Source organism: Plecotus auritus, assembly GCF_963455305.1.
Source record: "Plecotus auritus genome assembly, chromosome: 13".
NCBI lineage: Eukaryota > Metazoa > Chordata > Mammalia > Chiroptera > Vespertilionidae > Plecotus > Plecotus auritus.
This window is the reverse complement of record NC_137779.1, coordinates 15,305,314-15,325,336: the sequence shown is the minus strand read 5'-3', so window position 1 is coordinate 15,325,336 and position 20,023 is coordinate 15,305,314. Positions and strand designations below refer to the sequence as shown.

The window sequence follows — 20,023 nt, the reverse complement described above, 5'->3', positions numbered from 1 at the left end:
GACTGCGATCAAGGCTCCCGCCAAATCAGGGTTTTTCCAATTGGCCCACAAGCCAACCAATAGCTACTTAGTTCCCGCCTTTCTTCCTGTATGATTAGTTCAAATTGCGGCGGCTGCAGCGCTCCGCCATTCACTGCTGGAAAATTCTGGCCCGCCCCTAATCGCGTCATCGACAAGCAGAATGCCTTCGTGTTTGCCCAGATACAATATGGTCGGTGGACATCTTTACTTTGGGCAGTGAAGCCCATTACTCTCCCACAGGAACTCCAGGAAAAAGAAGCTATCTCACCTTAAATATATTTATACATCGAATGAAGTTGTCAGTTTATTATTTCAATATCACCTTAAGTTAAATATACATCGAACGAAGTTGTCAAGTTTATGATTTCAATAGACTCGCGATCTAATTCCAAGGCGGATGAGTAGCTTACTTCCGCCCGAGTCTCCCAGGACTGCTGCATTCTGGGTAGTGTAGTCAGTAAGGAAAATGGCCCTAGTAAATTCGTCGGGGGAGGAGGGGTACTATCAAAATTAATTTAAAACACTTTTTAAAATTCCTCTAGAGTGGAAACAAGTTTTAAAAAGGTACTTTATTGTTCATTCCGGGGAAACTTTAGGCCCTGGCGCTTTTGCCTGGCTTTTTCTCTTTTGCAACCCAGCCCTGTGATCGGCACCTCCCCCCGGGCTGTAGTCCGGAACTTCCGGTGAGCCTTCCGGGACGTCAGAGCCCAGGCGACAGCGGCGGCCTCGGTGAGAAGAGCAAGTCGGCTGTGAGGAGAGCGAGTCCGAGGGCTTGGGTCGTAACGTTTCCCGGACACAGCGGTGTCTGCGTGGCAGAGGTGCCATCATGGTGAGCGCAGCAGGACAGGGCCCGGGAGCTGGGGGCCGGGGTTGGGAAGGAGGGTGGTTAGGGCCCGGCAAGGTGGACCTAACGGCTGCGGAGATGCCGAGTCACCCGGCCTAAGTCAGGCCCGTCTGTCCGTCCGGGGAGCATCAGGGAAGAGCCGTAGCCCTGACTGCAAACGGTCGCGGGTCATCCCCACTAGTTCGGGAGGTGGTTTGCATTTCCTCTCAGTTGAACTCGAGCTCCTTCCGTGTTTGTGTCCACCCATGGTTTTTGCAAGTGGTAGACATTTAACAGGTTCCATGAATACCGAATTAATTGAAAGTTTGTTGTGGGGAGGAACAGAATGAGGGGCTTCCCAGAAAGAATACCCAGGGCGGGGGGCATCCCGGTGAGCGGGAACACTCCGCTCTTCCCCCGTTCCTGGAGCCCAGTACCTCCTGGGTCCTGCCTGGGTGGTGATCATGCCTTCGGCTGTGTAAGCGATTCAGTAAACATGACAGTAGTAGCTAATATTTGCTGGTGCTTTTCCCGATAACACAGCTTTTATCTTAACTCCTGCAGTCCCTCCTTAAACCTTATCTCATTTAATCCTTACAGTGACCTTGGAGACAAGGATGATTATTATCGTTTTAACCGTGAGAAAACTTATTGTTTACAGAGGTCACAAAAGTGGGGAGTGAAAATTTGAAACCGAGCCTGGATAGCTGGCTGCAAAGCTCAGTCTAACAGCATTGCCTAAGTGTGGCCCGTTCCTTTTTGTAAAAAACAAGGAATGATGATTAGATTTTATCCTGAGTGTGTTGTTGTCGAATCATACTTCTATTCTCAAGTTTATCCGATTAACAGACCTTGAATACTTGATGTGTGGTAGGCAATATGCTAGCTAGGCATTGGGATTATAAAGGAAAGTAGGATTTGGGATGGGGAGCAGTAGGAAAGAGCAGAAATTCAGGTTCCCGAGTGGTTTGAAGGCAGATTGGTACGGGTGTTAAATACTTTGCACATTTTCCTCTTTCATATTGCAAAGAGAAGAAATGGTTTAGACGGGGTGGTGTAGTGAGAGGCGCTCAGGGAGGCCCCCACTTTTCTTCCTTTTATCCCAGAAACACTTTCTTTTGTTAGGTTTCTGGCCAAGATTTTGTTAGACAGAGTTCTGTTGGTTAAAAGAAGAACCAAAGGTTTTAAACTACTGTGCCAGTACACAGGGAGTGAAGAATCATTTGAAATTTTAAGCAGAATCATTTGAGATTTATATTTGCATTTTAGGAAGATGGCTGATTCAGTTTTGGTAACTACATTATCAATAGATGGCTTTCCCTCTACTTAATGTATATTTGGAATCAAGTCAAGAAATATTTGTCTATTTTGAGATTTCTTTATTTTTTTAAATTAAGTCTTTTATGTTGAAAGTATTACATATGTCCCCTATTTTCCCCCACTGACCCCTTCTAACCCGCTCCCACCCCCGCCCCAGGCCTTCACCACCTTATTGTCTGCGTCCATGGGTTGTGTGTGCATACTGCATACAGTTTGGTTGGTCTCTTCCCACCTACCCACCCTCCCCCACCTTCCCGCTGAGATTCCACAGTCTGTTCTATGCTTCTTTGTCTCTGGAATTTTGAAATTTCTTAAGAACTTGGGGTAAAAAAAAAAAAAAAACCTTCACCATTTTTAAGTGTACAGTTGAATAATGTTCCCATTGTTGTGTAATGGGTCTACAGAACTTTATCTTGCAAAACTGAATCTATGTTTTAAACATCTATTTCCCCCCTCCCCCCTGCCTCTGGAAACCAAAATTCTACTTTTTGTCTCTTATGAATTTGACTATTCTAGGCACCTTATATAAGGGGAATCACACAGTTTTTTGTCATGTTGTGTTCGGCTTAGTTGTCCTCAAGGCTTATTCATGTTGTAGCATATGTCAGTATTTCCTTCCTTTTTAGGGCTGAACAATATTCCATTGTGTGTATGTACCACATTTTCTTTATCCATTCATCCATGATGGGCATTTCACTTGTTTTTACCTCTTCGCTATTGTGAATAGTGCTGCTCTGAACATGGGTACAAATATCTCTTCAAGACCCTGCTTTCCATTCTTTTGGATATATACCCGCTTGTGCTATTATATCCTTTTTTTTTTATGTCATAATAATTGCAGTACTTTGAGAAGACTCCAGGTCGCTGTGTAACAGCCCCCTCGTCAAAAAAAAAAAAGGAAAACACCATGAAAGCAAAAAACAGAGAAAAAAGTGATTAATTCAAAGTTTAAATATTCTGTGGGAAAAAACATCTGAACAAAATTAAGAGACAAAGCGCCCAGCTGGTGTGGCTCAGTGGTTGAGCGTCGTCCCATGAACCAAGAGGTCACTGGTTCAATTCCCAGTCAGGGCACATGCCTGGGTTTGATCCTCAGTGTGGGGTGTGAAGGAGGCAGCCGATCAGTGATTCTCATCATTGATGTTTCTATCTCTCCCTCTCCTTTTAGAGAGAGAGGAAGGGACCTCTTGGTTCCTGGATCGACATTCAACTGCTGAGCCACACCAGCTGGGCTCAACTCTCAACTCTCTTTTTTAAAAAAAAGAAAGAGCCCTAACAGGTTTGGCTCAGTGGATAGAGCATCAGCCTGCAGACTCAAGGATCCCAGGTTCGATTCCGGTCAAGGGCATGTACCTTGGTTGCGGGCACATACCCAGTAGGGAGTATGCAGGAGGCAGCTGATCGATGTTTCTCTCTCATCGATGTTTCTAACTCTCTATCCCTCTCCCTTCCTCTCTGTAAAAAATAAATAAATAAAATATAATTTAAAAAGAAAAAAAGAAAGAAAGGGTGGAAACAGACTTTAGGTTCATTGTAGTACGGAGAAGTGCTTCAGGCAGACCCCTGTGGTCCATCAGGATTTTGGTAGTGTATCTTGTTCTTCGACAACATTTAGCAGCATTAACTACCCTGATCTGTTTTGGCTTTTGATGAAAATAAATGTGTCTTTGTTCTGTTCTAACTCTGACATCTCTTTTCTCCTTCTAGTTCTCTTTCAATATGTTTGACCACCCGATTCCCCGGGTCTTCCAGAACCGCTTCTCTACACAGTACCGCTGCTTCTCCGTGTCCATGCTTGCAGGGCCTAATGACAGGTCAGATGTGGAGAAAGGCGGGAAGAGTATGTGCTTGTTTTTATTTTGAATAGTAACTTTTATTTTGAATAGTAACTTTTCCTGCCCTCAGCCTGCAGTGCTTATAGTCTTCAACAGTTTTTATTTTACATGTGTAACAGTAGCTACTTACACTGAAAACATGGCTTGTTCCAGATTTGCTGGGGTGGGGTCCAAATTATGGCTAGTAGCCATTCAGTTCCCCAAAATAAATTATAGCAAGTAAAATTCGTTATGACAGATCATTATTATTAATTCTGGCTACCATATAAGTATCATTTAGTACTTTTTAAAGATTAACAGCAACTGCATTTTGATTTCTGTCCTTTTTATTTTCTAATGTTTTTTAAATGTTCTTTCCACAGTTATTATGCCACCTTCAGCCCTCGATCAACTCAGTAAGTATTTTCTACATGACTTGAGGACTGAGGTAATATAAAAATGGATGCCATGTCTGACCAGGAATTGTCCCTGGAATATGCACGCTAAGCTGGGAGAGCTGGGGCCACAGATGCCCCGGTGAAGTGGCCCTGAGGCCAGTACGTATTCAGCTCCAGGTCTCTCCTGTGAAGGGAATCTCCCCTGACCCGCCCACTGTTTTTGATCCCATCAGGACTAAAGGAAGGTTGGAGCACCAGTGTTTATCACTGCCTGGGCAGTTGATGCTATTGCTGGATTCACTAGGTTTTCTCCTAGAGCACGATGGTCAGTTCTCAAGAGGGAGCTGTGTGGCAAGGCTCCCAACTCCAGCCCAAGCATCTTTCCTCGGCTCCAGGCCCTCACTTCTACCCCCTCTGCCCTATTACATCTGCAGCATGTCAAAAACGGAGTCTTCTGCCTCAGAAGTTGTTCCTCTGGCTCCTGCCTCTTTCCCTGGCCCCCTCAACCCATCAGAACAATTTGGAGACTTCATACCCCAGCTCCACTTCACCTAGACATAAAACCCTACGCACAGGCACAGTCATTGCCTATTGAGATTCAGTGGTGTTTCTGGTGTGAATTCTTCCCATCTGAAGCAGGCTTGGAGGCCACCAGCAGGAGGGTCCATACATTAGTGTTCAGTACACTTGGAAAAAGGGTGCCAGCTCTGGTGTCGCTCTGGCTTGGACTTTGCACCTGGCCTAGCCTGACTCTTGATTAATGACTTGCCTCTCTGAAATTCAGTGACTTCATTTTTAAATGGGGACACACAGCACCTGTCCATCAGAGCTGCTGTGTGGCAAGAGTACCTCTTAAATAGTGCCCTATGGTGTGTTTGTAAACAGCCTAAACTCACGTGACACCAGTCAGAGGCATGAGGTGGTAGCCTTTAGCCAGCAGGGCTTCACCAATGCCAACATCAGCAGTGGCCGTACCCAGTGGAGGCCTTTAATCCTGACCTCAGCTCAGCCAGTGGGTGGATAGAGCTGAGAGGTTCACATCCCTCAGACAAGTCCCTGAAATAGCAGAGGAGGGGTCAAAGCCCCCAGAGAGCCTACTTTCCATTTGAGTTGACCCAGGAGCTGAGCACCAGTGTGACCCTTGGCACAAGTGTCTAAGAAGAGACTTAGGGATTGGGACTGTAGTATTTAGATCAGTGCTGTTCAAACCTTTTATGTTGTGGGAGAAACTGTCCAACTGAAATCTATCAGCATTTAAGTCACTCTGATGTGCAGGGGGCAATACCCACTTCCACCACTACCTCTGCAGTGAGGAGCCACTTCTGGAGCTCTCCTTCCCTATCTGTGGTGTCATTCCCGAACTCATATCTTGTTCTGCTTTATCAGAATTTTTAGGGAGATCCCAAATGAGTCTGCCATACCTCCTGACTGCTAAATGAAACTTCTATTGCCATGTTTTTCTAAATTGACAGTGAAGTGGGCCTCAATGGTTAAGTCCCCGACCTGGGCCAGTAGCCTAGGTTGAATCCCAGTGTCACTACTTCTGGCCTGTGGGTCCTGGGCATGTTGCTGAACCTGCGTTCTTTTGTTCCCCGTAGACAAAATTGGCAAGGACAGTACCTACCTCACTGTTCTGGGAAGACCAAGTGAGGGCCTGGCATGTGACAAACACTGTCACTGTGTCAGTCACCCTGCATGGTGTCCCACCCAGCCTCCTCTCCTGACCGCTCCATACCTTGTACCCATGCTCCAGTCTCACCTAATGGTCAGCCATTCCTGAACTGGCTGGGCTCCCCTTCGCTCCATGCCTTTGCTCAGGCTGCTTCCTCTGCCTAGAATTCCCTTCCTGGCCTTCCCACCTTGACTCACCTGGAGGACATCCTCCAGGAGCCCTGCTTCCTCCCGCCCTACTCCACCCCTCCCACAGCACCACGCATCAGGGCGCACTTGTTTCCTTTCTTGGTTTGCTCACTAGAAACGTTTGAAGGTGGCAGTTTTGTCCAGCACATGGTTGGCACTTAAATTATCTGCAAATAAATGAATGAACATGCCACTTTTCAAAATTAGAATTTCAGAAAATCACAAGTGTAAGCTGCTGCTGAAAATTTGAGTCACTGAACATTTCCCAGTTCTGGGCCAAGTTCTGTGATCTCGCAGGGAATGTGGGGTCTTGTGGGTGGGCAGACTCTAAAGGGCGAAGCACCACACAGGTCCGAGGACCTACTCTGGGGAGCAAGGCTGTGTGAAGCCATAGTGAGTGCCCAGGAGGCCGCTTTTTAGGGGAGCATGTTGGGGGAACAGCGTTTCTGTCCCTTGCAGAAGCTTTGTCTCATAACCTCTCTTGTTTCTAGGCCGACTCAACATTACCTACCCCATGCTGTTCAAGCTGACCAACAAGAACTCGGACCGCATGACGCACTGCGGTGTGCTGGAATTTGTGGCTGATGAGGGTATCTGCTACCTGCCACACTGGGTGAGTGGGGCTATCCTGGTCTCTGGAGAGTCTGTGAGCCTGTCTCGGGTGGGACCTCAGGCAGGGACACCAACCCGCCCAGCATGTGCAAGTGTCTTGCCCCCAGATACAGAGTGGGGGAGGGCATTTGGAATATCCTTTTCTTTGTTCATTGCTCAGCTGGTAGCCTAGATACCACAGCCATGCCATTTACCTGTGATCTCCTGGGTAAGGCTTTTTTACCATAATGAAGCAGGAGTATATTTGAAATGGTCTAAGTACAAAATTTTAGATTTTTAAACATTTTCTCCCCATTTTCAGTAGTTTCTCCCCCCAGTTCTGTTGCAACAGGTATGTGTTTACTCTTTTGCCTATAACTGAGTATTTTTAAAGCACTCAGTTTTGTTGCCATGAAAACAAACCTTCTCTAGAGCTCTTGGGCTTTCCCTTAAGCCTTTGTCCTTCCCGAGGGCACCACAGGAGCCCTCCACTCCCTCACACCTGCTGCCTGGCCTCTCTTGTGATGTTTCCCCATCTTGCTCTCAATGGGGAGCTCTTACACCTCAAAGCCCAGACCCAACTTGCTTTCCTGATCACTTGCCCTCCCCAGCACTTGCCTCTCAGTGCCTCGCTCTCCTGTGTATTTGGAGGTCCCTCTTCTTGGTTTGAGGCTTTCTCCTGCTAATCCAGTAGAGCACTGTGGGTGGCTGAAGTGTCGGACAGTGACAGCTTCCTGAGGCCACTATGGATCTGCAGAGACCCCTCTATAGAAGTGAGAGAAGAGGTGGTGATACTGGGATACGCTGTACCTCAAAGGTTCTCTGCAACCCATTGATTTGGAGTTTGGGTGGCCCCTTGTCTAGGTTCTTAGGCCACTTTGGATCAGAAAACTAATTGAATTCTTTTTTCTGAGAAAAATCACATTTCCTGGGATGCCTCTTTAGGTAGCATGGAGCTGCTGGCCTGTCTCTTCCTGAGCTGGTCTTCTAGCTCCTGGCAAGAATAGGTGTTTGCCTGGGGTTTCTCAGGTGTTGCCGCTGAGTCAGCCCCATGCTCATGCATTATGTTGGCTTATTGGCTGACTCCATCTCACCTCGGGCTCCCGGGCTGCTTCAGGGTGAGTCAACCTGGAACAAGGTTCCAAGAGGCCATCTGAATGTCAGACTTTAGCCTGCCCAGTGTATGGGTCATTGACAGTCCCTGATTTCCAGAAGCCTCATGTGGTCTTCTTTTTCCTTTAGATGATGCAGAATTTGCTGTTGGAAGAAGGGGGCCTGGTTCAGGTGGAAAGTGTCAACCTTCAAGTGGCTACATACTCCAAATTTCAGCCTCAGAGCCCTGACTTCTTGGACATCACCAACCCAAAAGCAGTGTAAGAAGGGTTCTTCTGGACAAAAGGGGTTTGCTGGCACACAGTCTACAGAGCGCTTTGTTGAACGTGTGCCTACTTTGAGGAGCACATATTTATTGTGATTGGCGTTGTAATTTGAGAATAATGACATTCAGCCAGCACATCTGCCATCACTCCTGGACTGGGCCTGACCAGTGTGCTAGACACTGTGTGTGCCTCTTCTGTACACTCTCTGTATACTTCATGGGCAGCGTGGAACCCTTCCTTCAGGTGAACTATGACACCTGCCCCAAAGCCCAGTATGTTCTGGTGGAAGGGAGCCAGCTGGTCTGCCTCTCAGCTCCCGAGCCACTGGTGCCCGTAAACTTGCCACTCAAGCTTAGGGCTTTTTACTCCAAACCAGTGGGGAGGATTGGCTTAATAAGTTTTCTTTGTCTTAGCAAGAGGAAAGGAGAGGTTTTAGGTTCTAGTGATTTCTCTTGGTTTTTTGGTGTGTTCTCTGAACAGTAGCCAGACGTATGTGTTTATAATTTAAGGAGTGACCAGTGTGGGTGAGGGATGTGCTGTGTGTGGACTTCAATAGCTTAGAGGCCCCACTTTGGCTCATTGATGTCATGTGATAGAGTGGTCACTCTGTCTCCTATTTGTTTTTTTTTAAATGCATGTTTGAAAAAAATACAGGTAAGTGGACAGTAAAAGAAAAGCTGCCTCCACCTGTCTCCCCACACACTCTTCCCAGGCAGGAGCTCAGGAGCAAGTTGCTGACAGTCGTGTCCTATGTGGGTGGGCATGTTGAGCCATCCACTGACTGTGTCTGTGGACTGGCGTGTGGAGCCCCTTACAGCTGGGTCCTGGACATGCAGGGGTGCTAGGCTCTGCTCACAGCCATCAGTGTCCTGTGGCAAGGTCTGGTCCCTTGTCATTCAAAGCTCTACTTGGAGGTGCTTGTCTGACTGTCAGTGCCTAGGAGTGAGGCCTGCGTCTGACCGTAGCCCCTCAGGATTTTCTCTGGATTTTTACATTTTTTGCAATGCATACTTACTGGATTGCTTTCAGAAGCAGTTTCTCTCGTAGAAAGGGCACTACTTTCATCAGCTACAGTCAACCCAATGCTCCCTTGTCTAGCTGGTAGTCTGGATAAAGGTAGTCAGCATAGAGCAGAGAATGTGGGGGGTGCACAGCAGCGATGAGAGAGCCATTTCCATTCTCAGAGGCCGATTGGATTGGGTCTGACAACTCGGGTCCTCAGGAGGCTTCAAGGGCAGGGCCCTCCTGAAGCATGGCATTTCACACGAGGAATGAAGACAGCATCCCACAAAAGGCCCTTTACACAAAGTTGCTGTCACCCTGGAAGGATTTGTGACCAAGAAAACTGAACCTAGACAGCCTGGCTTTTTCCCCTCGGGCTCTGAGAGCCTCTCTAGGACAGCGTTCGCCAAGCGGTGGTCCGCGGACCAATGGTGGTCCGTGACATCCAAAAGGCTGGCAACTGCTGCTCTAGGATGTGCCATGTCACTGTGGTGGATTCTGGAGCTATAGTTTATGTTTATGCCTTGACATTGTGTGTCTGCAGATTAGAAAACGCATTGAGAAACTTTGCCTGTCTGACCACTGGGGATGTGATTGCCATCAACTACAATGAGAAGGTAAGTGTGTCGGCTATAGGGCCTGCAGTGCCATTCTGGTATTTGAATGGGGGTTCTTTTTAAGCAGTGTATACCTGACTTTTTTCAACTAATTGCTGCCTACTGTTTACTTTTTAGAGCCCTATACTAATAATTCAGCAGCTAAGTTTTGGTAATTGATTTATTACATTAATAGGTGAATAAGCTTAACATTGTTATCCTTTTGTTTTGTTTTGTTAATACCCAAGGATATTTTTCCTTGACTTTTTTAGAGAGCATGGAAGGGAGGGTACAGACAGAGAGAAACACTGGTGTGAGAGAGATTGGTTGCCTCCCACATGGGCCCTGACCAGGGCTTGAGGTATGTGCCCTTGACCAGAATTGAACCTGGGTCCCTTCAATCCTCAGGCCGACACTATCCACTGAACCAAACTGGCTAGGGTTTGTTATACTTATTAACCACATATCTGTGTATCATGGTGGTGAGCCTGCTAATTATACCTCAGTTAGAAAGGTCTGCATTGCACCTAAAATATCAGATAAGCCCTTTGCTAGGCTGTCAGGACACAGAAATGAGCCAGTGTAGGTCCCTGTCCTTATGATTCCCTCTATTGGAAGCATACAGGCCCTCCTGGAGCTGGCCAGGCATTGCGCTCCAAGTGGTGGGGCACCTGGAAGCAGAGCCTGGCCACATCCTCTTCCTTATGTTTTCTTTCACTTTGGTTTTCTCTTAGCTCCTCTGGGCTTGTCCGTCTTGACATAGTCTTTCAGGTCTGAACACCACTTAGGTTCATCTGTGATTCCATGCTTTTTAGGTGTCTGGATCTAGACAATTTAGCTGTAAAGTGAAATACCGTACTGCTTCTTTCATTTCTCATTCTTTCATGCATAATGACAGATGAGTTCCCATGAATGCAAGACAGCACCCACTTACCCATTATTCATGGAAACATGTCTGAGGAAAGATAAAATATTTGCTAACTCTATTGATAGGCCATCCTAACACAGGCTTGGAGCACAGTGATGTGACTACTTCGTGACCACTGTGACAATGACCAGGATTGACCCTCACAGAGTTGCTGTCAGGGTCGACCACCTAGTCCTCAGGAGTGACCAGCCCTGGCATGCCTTTCCCTGAGGCCAGCTCTTAACTCCTTCACACACTCTCTTGTCCCCTCATGGCCTGGGGTCCTCATGCATGAACAGGAGCCTGTGGGATGTCCCTTCCTATAGGATCGAGAGGACACTTACTCCCTTGGTGTCAGTGTAGGGATCCACTGTTCTCCAGCAATTTCCTTCTGTTTGCAGCATCTGATATTGAGAATCCTTACTTTTCAATTTGTGGGTCTTAAATCACAATTTTATATAAAACTAAGAAATAATCCTATTGCCTTTAGCTTTGTGGGGAACATTTTAAGTATTGTCTACATTAACTGAATACTTTATAAGCTTCCATAATTAATTGCAGGTAGCCTTAATGTTGTTCTTTATTAAGGTAGTAATACTAAATATAACTAAATTGATGATATTTTTGCACTGAAAGGGAAGGTGAGTTACATAGAGTTCGGAAATATAGAAGATTAGGTACTCTAAAGGGCCCTTCTGATAAAACCCAGTTTAATCAGGATAAAACCTAGGTTATAAATGTGTTGGTGGGTTGGCAAGAAATATAAGAGGTTTTCAAGAATCTCAGCAGGGCCATCCTGATGGTAAGTTACTATATCAGTCAGTGGTATAGTAGGAGATCTGAATCAGAGACTTCCACATTAAACTGGATCGCTTAAAGGGGCCATAATAGATCCAGAGGTGGATGTTATCCTCATCTCAAAAGAAGGAACTCAGATTCTGTTTGGGAAAGGCCCCCCAGTTTATTTAAGCCCTCAGGACTGCTAAAGATTGAACAAGCAAGCAGGAACTCATAATACAACCACCAGACACACAAAGCAGAGACAACAAAAGCAGATTTAGACCCTTAAGGAGATCAGCATTGGGATTTTCAGGTGTAAATATGAAATCATTATGTGTAAAATAGTTACAGAAATTAAAAAATGGAATTATAAAATTTATTAAGCAACAAAAGACTACAAAAAAAAGGAAGATTTGAAAAACAATAGTTAAACAATAGCTGACAAAGAATTAATGAAATGAAAGTTGAGTCTGGAAAACTGACTTAGAATTCTGCACTGAGAAGCAAGGTAGAATATATGAGAGCTTGAGGTATTGGAGATACTAAGAAAGTCAAACATGCTCTGTAAAAATCCCAGCAGGAAAGAATGGGGGAATGGAAATATTGTAACGAAATAATAAGTGAAATTGTTTTACAAGTGGTCATCAGCCCATAGTTACAGGAAGTAATATGCACATCAAACAGGAGAAGTTACAGATATCAAATACCAGATAAAGGGAGGTGAACAGAGAGAAAATACAATATTCCAGGAAAAGAGCAAATAGCAACCATTTATAGTCCCCAAATAGCAGAATATCTTTAGAGGCTGAGAGAAAGGAACTCACCAAGCCTTCTTTAAAGAATGAGGGCAACCACGAGACTTGAAACCAGGGGGGCAGTGGACAGCAGCAGCTTGTCCCAGGCTCTGAACCACAAGCAATGTTGAAAAAAATAGATTTAGCCACTTTTAATGTATGTTTTTATGTACCTGAGATTATCCTAAACACACAGCAAAATTACTGGCTTAATTTCTTATCTCTTGGCTACATTGTATTCTCCTGGTGGCTATAATTTATTTATATATGAATATTTAAGCTAATTAATTACTTAGAGTTAATTCCTAGGAGTGTACAATCTGGAATAAGGTTATGAGTGTCTTTCAATTTGATCCATAATTCCCTTGTCTGATTTGAACTACTTTTAGGGAATAGCTTCTGTTGAGTGATGGACAGGCATGAAGGCAGTCCACCCCAATGGCCTCTTCATTGCAGTAAGATGCTGAGGAGGGTGTTGTGGAGGTGAATGATGTGTCTGCAAGAGCCCAGAAGGGAGTCACAGTAACAGTGACAGTTCCCAGTGCTGCCATGAAACTAACCAACTGATTTCTGTGTTCTCACAGATCTATGAACTGCGGGTGATGGAGACCAAGCCTGACAAAGCCGTGTCCATCATCGAGTGTGACATGAATGTGAGTAACTTTGCTGCTTATAGTGCATTCCACCTGGGGGAGACGGGCATTTGGTAGCACCTGTAGGCCAGTGCCCCAAGAGGATGTCACTATCACACAGTCCCCAGGACTGTTTGGGTGAGAGAGGAGGAAAATGCTGCCAGAGCATCATGAGAAGGCCACTGACCTTGTATGTGATCCTTCTCAGGGCCAGTGGAGGTGGCACAGTTGCCTCCAGTTCTGATATGGCTAAATCTACTGGCATCTCAGACCTGCCAAGAAGTACATCTTCTTAAACACTAAGGAAGCTCAATTTTTTTTTTAATATTTTTATTGATTTTAGAGAAGAAGGGAGAGGGAAAGATAGAAACATCAATGATGAGAGAGAATCATTGATTGGCTGCCTCCTGCACGCCCCCTACTGGGGATCGAGCCTGCAACCCGGCATGTGCCCTAGACCGGAATCAAACCCAGGACCCTTCAGTCCACAGGACGATGCTCTATCCACTGATCCAAACCAGCTAGGGCAGGAAGCTCAATTTTTTTAAAAAGCTAAGGAAGGCTACTCAGCTCCTAAGTAGAAAGGAACTACTGGGACACACAATAGTTTGGTGGCTTTCCAGAGAATGATGCTGAGCAAAAAATGGAAGTCCCAAATGGTTACAACTGATTCCATTTTTTGTTTTTGTTTTTTTTTATGTGTGTGTATGTTAACCCTAACCTGAGGATATTTTTTCCATTGATTTTTAGAGAGAGTGGAAGGGAGAAAGAGAGAGGGAGAGAGTGAAACATTGATGTGAGAGAGGCACATCAATCAGTTGCCTCCCGCATGCGCCCCAACCGGGCCCCGGGATTGAACCTGCAACCCAGGTATGTGCCCTTGACTAGGAATCAAACCCACAACCCTTCAGTGCACAAGCTTATATTCTAACCACTGAGCCACATTGGCCAGGGCTGATTCTTAAAATAACTATACTTCAGAAAGGGAGGACAAAATAGTGGTTACAAGGTGCCCTGGGTGGTGGAGAAAGTGGCCAGCAGAGGTGTGGATGTGGATGTAGAGGGAAAACATGGAGGGATCCTGTGGTGCTGGAACTGTTCAGCATCTTAACTGTGGGCCTACACTGATGGTAAAATTGTGAGAACTTACGCAATACACACATACACACACATACACAATGAATTCTTGTAAAACAGGAATTCTGAATAGTATAGATGTCGATATCCTGGTAGTGATATTATACTACTAGAGGCCCGGTGCACGAAATTCGTGCACAGCGGGTGTGTGTCCCTCAGCCCAGCCTGCACCCTTTCCAATCTGGGACCCCTCAAGGGATGTCCGACTGCCCGTTTAGGCCCGATCCTCCCCTGCAGGCCTGGTCCCCCCACAACTGCCCTCCCACCAGGATCGGGCCTAAATGGGCAGTTGGACATCCCTCTCACAATCCATGACTACTGGCTCCCAACCACTCGCCTGCCTGACTGCCTGATTGCCCATAACCGCTTCTGCCTGCCAGCCTGATCGACGCCTAACTGCTCTCCTGCTGGCCCAATTGCCCCTAACTCCCCTCCCCTGCCAGCCAGGTCACCCCTAACTGCTCTCCCCTGCTGGCCTGGTCCCCCCTAACTGCCCTCCCCTGCAGGCCAGGTCACCCCTAACTGCCCTCCCCTGCAGGCCTGGTCACCCTTAACTGCTCTCCCCTGCAGGCCTGGTTCCCCCCAACTGCCCTCCCCTTCAGGCCTGTTCCCCCCCCTGCAACTGCCCTCCCCTGCAGGCCTGGGTCTCCCGCAACTGCCTTCCCCTGCTGACCCAGTAATCCCCAATTGTCCTCCCCTGCAGGCCTGGTCCCTCCCAACTTCCCTCCCCTGCTGACCCAGTCACCCCTAACTGCCTTCTGCTGGCCTGGTCGCCCCCAACTGCCCTCCCCTGCAGGCCTGGTCCCCCCCAACCGCCCTCCCTTGCAGGCCTGGTCCCCCCCAACTGCCCTCCCCTGCAGGCCTGGTCCCCCGCAACTGCCCTCCCTTGGAGACCTGGTCCCTCCCAACTGCCCTCCCCTGCTGGACTGATTGCCCACAACTGCCCTTCCCTGCAGCCATCTTGGACCACATGGGGCGGCCATCTTGTGTGTTGGAGTGATGGTCAATTTGCATATTACTCTTTTATTAGATAGGATAGTTTTGTAAAATATCACCATTGGGAAAACTGGGCAAAGTGTACAGGGCATCTTTCTGTGTTAGTTCTTAAAACTGCATGTGAATCTACAGTTGTCTCCGTTACAAACAGAAAAGCTAAGGAATGCTAAGTGCCAGCATGTCTCACAACTTTCCCTTTCATCTTGGGAACGCAGGTGGATTTTGATGCTCCCCTGGGCTACAAAGAACCCGAAAGACAAGTCCAGCATGAGGACTCAACTGTAAGTTGTTCTTCCCTCCCCAGCCTGGCAGGTTTGGCCTCTTTGGTAATGGTCTTTGGGAGCATGTCCTGGTCTGACCTGACTGCCAGCCTGTATTTGGTCTCTACTGGTGCTAGTGTAGCCACATTCCCTGCTTTTCTCCCAGCCCTGCTCCCAGGGGATGGCCCAGCTGTTCCGGTGCAGAGACAGCAATAGAAATGAGGGGCCCAAGGGAAAAGTTGGGGTATCCCTGCTGGGGAGCTTACCTCTCATTTTTCTGTCCCCTGTCAGGAAGGCGAAGCTGACCATAGCGGCTATGCTGGAGAGCTGGGCTTCCGTGTGAGTACCAGACCATGTGTTTTACTTCCTGTGCTCCTGCCGTGCCATCTGTCCTCCCAGCCACTCTATAACACTCCATGGACATCAGTAGGGATTGGGCCTCTGGTATCTGTTCAAACATGTATCTGCCACTCTCTCAGTTACATAGCACTTGACATCCACTTTCTCATGGAATCTTCCTAACAAATCTGTAAGGCAGCCACAACTTTCTTCTTTTTAAAATTCTAACCTACCATAAAGTTGAAATAGTACAATGGACACACATACACCTTCTCCCTTACAACATGGCCACATTTGCTTTATCTCTAAGAATGTGTTCTCCTTTTCCTGGCCTACACTGCTTAAAAATAAATTGCAACATGACCCTTCAGCACTGCTGCCGGCCTGGCTCCCTGGGAAAAAAGATGACTATTGTCAGGGCACCGGGTGGCAGTGGAGGACTGGAAAGCTGAGCTATGCGGCAGTTGCAGCCGAGGTCTTAGTCCATCCACAGGGCCCCAGACTGGTCCTGCAGAGGCCAAGGCCAGACCTTTTAACCTGTCGTTGGCTATTGGCTACTGGCTACCCCTGGGCCGTAGTTGCTCCTGGGCCAGGAGACTGCCTTCATCTCACAGTAGTCCTGAGACGGAGTTCTCAGCTGCCCACAATTCAGCAGCTGGGGAGTGAGGGCTTCATTCCTGAGGGGGACTGGATGGCACCCCTCAGAACATATCCCTGCAGCAGTCTCAGCAAAGGGCGTACATGTGCTCACCCTCCTGCTTGCCTGTGTAGGCCTTCTCCGGCTCCGGGAATAGACTGGACGGGAAGAAGAAAGGTGTAGAGCCCAGCCCCTCCCCAATCAAGCCTGGAGACATCAAAAGGTGGGTCTGCCCTGTCTCTGCTCCAGCCTTATGCTTTATCCTCATCTAGGGAAGGTCTGTGCCAGACCTCTGGGGTGGGCAGCCTCACTCCAGCTGTGGATAATAAAGCCCAGCTCAAAGAATCCAGCAGAGGGATGAATTCCCCACCCCCACCCCCACCTGCTCTCCTTGGGGGACTGAAACATGACAAGGAGTTGCTGTTTCCCAGTGGAAGTGTGTCAGTATCTTCCCTCCAGTCCAGAACCACTGCAGTCCAGCCTCCACCCGCCTCCAGCTGGCCCCTCATCAGATCTCTCTCCTACTTAAAACCTTTCTAGTTTCTATCTAATCTGTTGTTCTGTTTTATTCATCAAGTCACAGTATCTAACTTCCTTCAAACAGGAGGCAGGAGCTGCCTCACAGGTGTGTTTCTGTTGTTTGGTCCAGGGACTCAGAGCAGATTCCCTGCTCTGGTGGCTGTCACAGTGGTGGCAGGGATGAGATGTGTCACCTGTCATATGTCACCTTTCTACTATATGTTGGAGCAGAAGGATAATGCTATAATGGATTTTTTACCCACTCTCTGAGTTTGGTACAAGTGTACCCCTTCAAGGTTGATCCGTGAGGCTGGAGGACAGATTTGATGAGGGCCTCCCAAGCCCCTAGGTGACCCTTCGCTGCAGGCTAGGTCCCATCTGAAAGCCCCTGCCCCATTGCCTTCTGATTCTCTCCTGTAAGGATGCTGGGGAACACCAGAGGGCTGGCCCATGGCCAGGGTGGTTTACAGCCGCTTACCTCAGAATGAGAATCACCAAGAGGATACTTTCCTCTCTTTGGCTTGCCTTCCTCTTGTTTGTCAAAAGAGAATTTGAGTCTTTTCTTCTGGAGCTAACATTTCTCCTCTTGCATCTTTACAGAGGAATTCCCAATTATGAATTTAAACTTGGGAAGATCACTTTCATCAGAAATTCACGTCCACTGATCAAAAAGGTTGAAGAGGTGAGAAGTTTTATTTTCTAATGATGAGTGGGGGAATTCTTTCCATTTTGAATCGGTATTTCTGTCATATTTTTCTTCATTCCTGGGGCTCTCCTCCCTCCAGTGGCCTGGTTGTGCTATTGAGGCTGTGTGGGGCGGGGTGTAGAGGTGTGTGTTGGGGAGCTCAGAATCTTCATCTTCTATAGATAACACCACTGGCTGACTAACAAAAGGAATACATGAAAGATACCTGTTTTTGAGGGTTCAGAAAAAACAAGCCCTCTTTCTGCTGGTGGGAGACTAGCTTACTAAGGAATTCAACTTCTAGGAAATATCGAGCTGTGTGCAAACACATTAAGCTGGTCACCACAGCAATTTAAAATACTGCAAATGTAGAAGTAATACCCAGTGGTAGAGACTGCCTCTCCCACATGATGAAATTCTCTGTAGGTTTTAGAATGTACTAGATAAGAAATCCATTGTCTTGAGACTTGGGAATTAAGTTTGAAAATAGGCCCTAACCGGTTTGGCTCAGCGGATAGAGCATCAGCCTGCAGACTGAAAGGTCCCAGGTTCGATTCCAGTCAAGGGCATGTACCTTGGTTGCGGGCACATCCCCAGTAGGGGGTGGGCAGGAGGCAGCTAATCGATGTTTCTCTCTCATCGATGTTTCTAACTCTATCCTTCTCCCTTTCTGTAAAAAAATCAATAAAATATATATTTTTTTCAAAATAGTTTATATAAGCACATACAGAAAAGTGACTAGAAGTGTTATTTTTGGGTGGTGGAGTTACTGGTGACTTTTCTTTTGGGGGTGTATTTTATACTTTATATATCGAAAATGTGATGCTTCTGCAAAAGGATATATGTTCACCCTGAGAATAAAGGCAGTGGTAGACACATAGTTGTGATTGTGTGGGCATGTGTTCAATTCAGTTGATTATGCTTTGTATTTATATTTCAAAAACATTTCTTATTATCAATAATGGGGAAGTAAGGAAAATGGGTGGATGGTACATGAGTCAGCAGAATAAAGCAATTTCTATAAACCTCCAAGAAATTTCTGAAAATAGTATTTTATCTTCACACAGGATGAAGCTGGAGGCAGATTCGTCGCTTTCTCTGGAGAAGGACAGTCATTGCGTAAAAAGGGAAGAAAGCCATAAGTTAGCTGATTGGAAAATAAAATGCTCAATTGCAACATAATGGCTTTTAGTTACTGGCTCTGACAGGATTGAAACTATTGCAAAGATGCTCTGTCACTTTAGGTTTGTTTAGAGTTACCTAAGAATTGTCTAGTTTAATCTGGAAGTGGGATGCAGGACTTCGTGGTTATGTGCTTGAATTGGGGAAAGAGAAAGCTGTCTCTGAGGTCCCATAGGCGGCCTCCTCACCACTTCTTGCTTTCAGCCCTTGGGAGCACTCCTACGGACCCAGCTGGAGCAGAGTTCCCCAGTTCCTGATAAAAATCAAAGGAAGGGGTTGAATTGCTCTAACTTGTGATGTTCTTTTTATTTATCCTTTCTTTTTGTGGGTCTGTAGCTTAGATGTTGCCTTTGGTCTAAAGAAAAGTGGTTTAAATAGATTTGTGCTCTATAAATAGTGGTTATGCCATTCCACTGGCTACAATTAAGTATTTGAGGATGGGTTTTTCTATTTTTATTTTACTTTTTTTTTTCCACAAAAGAATTATTCCTCAGAAGGAAAACCTGATCTGAAAACATTTCTACTTGAGTTTTCATTTCGAAATAACTGGCTCCCTGAATCTATTCTATTAGGGGGAGAGAGGGAACAACAAAACTTCATGGAGAAGCACAAATATGAATATTAGAATAAATAAGAGCTAAAGATGGTCCTCTCTCCTTCCCTATCTCCCACTCCCAGTTTAATGTATTATCCAATGTTCCACTGGCCTGCATATTTTGTATTGGTCTCAGATCCTCACTTTGTATAAAGTGAGATCTTTTGACATGTTAACCCAATTATTTTCATCTCTTTTGTTCCTTGAAAGTAATTCTAAATTAAATTTTCAAATAAAAACAGGGAATGACTAAAACCTGGATTGCCTCTAAATGTTTGATTAGATGTCGACAGGGATTGATGTTTGGGCCACTGAGCAGGAGTTGGAGGAAGGCCTGCTTGCAGGTACCCCTCATTCCATAGTACTGCTAGAAAAGAACTTGGGGACAAGGGAGTGGCTCAATGTATGGAGAAACGAGGCTTTCTGACCCCTGGGGTGAGGATGGTCAGGCCCAGATCTCCCCTTGTAGGCAGGGAGTCCTTCTCTGAACAAGGCTCCTCCCAACACTCAGAAGAGGAAAGGATGTACCATACCAGGGTCCACCCATGTATCTCAGAGAATGAGCACTGAAGATTATCATGATGACCAGGGCTGTTCATCCATCATGATGATAGATGTAGTTTCAGAAGGCATAAAGTACCACTGTGACCTACCTGACTCTTTAAGGCAGGGGTGTGGAACCTTTTTCCTGCCAAGGACCATTTGGCTATTTATAACATTTGCGGGCCATATAAAATTATCAACTTAAAAAATTAG

The 20,023-nt window shown here is 46.4% G+C and overlaps 1 protein-coding gene across 2 annotated transcripts; it reads left to right on the top strand.

Moving 5' to 3' along the window:
• Positions 1 to 477: 477 nt before the first annotated feature.
• UFD1 (ubiquitin recognition factor in ER associated degradation 1) lies at positions 478 to 19,536 on the top strand. 2 transcript variants are annotated; one of them, XM_080650521.1, is made up of 12 exons: positions 478 to 850; positions 3,872 to 4,004; positions 4,362 to 4,394; positions 6,728 to 6,849; positions 8,070 to 8,200; positions 9,753 to 9,825; positions 12,870 to 12,938; positions 15,266 to 15,331; positions 15,602 to 15,649; positions 16,421 to 16,509; positions 17,406 to 17,487; positions 18,558 to 19,536. In XM_080650521.1, the coding sequence occupies exons 1-12, from the start codon at positions 848 to 850 to the stop codon at positions 18,630 to 18,632; spliced, it is 924 nt and encodes a 307-aa protein (XP_080506647.1). In that variant the 5' UTR covers positions 478 to 847; the 3' UTR covers positions 18,633 to 19,536. The 2 variants fall into 2 exon arrangements, with proteins under 2 accessions (XP_080506647.1, XP_080506648.1); XM_080650522.1 differs by having other exon boundaries at positions 722 to 850; positions 3,872 to 3,978; positions 18,558 to 19,526.
• The last annotated feature ends 487 nt before the right edge of the window (positions 19,537 to 20,023 follow it).

Bases quoted from the DNA above. Each gene is read 5' to 3' on its own strand.
- UFD1 (XM_080650521.1), top strand. The intron at 6,850-8,069 runs GTGAGTGGGGCT...TTTTTCCTTTAG, and splicing joins TCTGCTACCTGCCACACTGG to ATGATGCAGAATTTGCTGTT. The intron at 15,332-15,601 runs GTAAGTTGTTCT...GTCCCCTGTCAG, and splicing joins TCCAGCATGAGGACTCAACT to GAAGGCGAAGCTGACCATAG.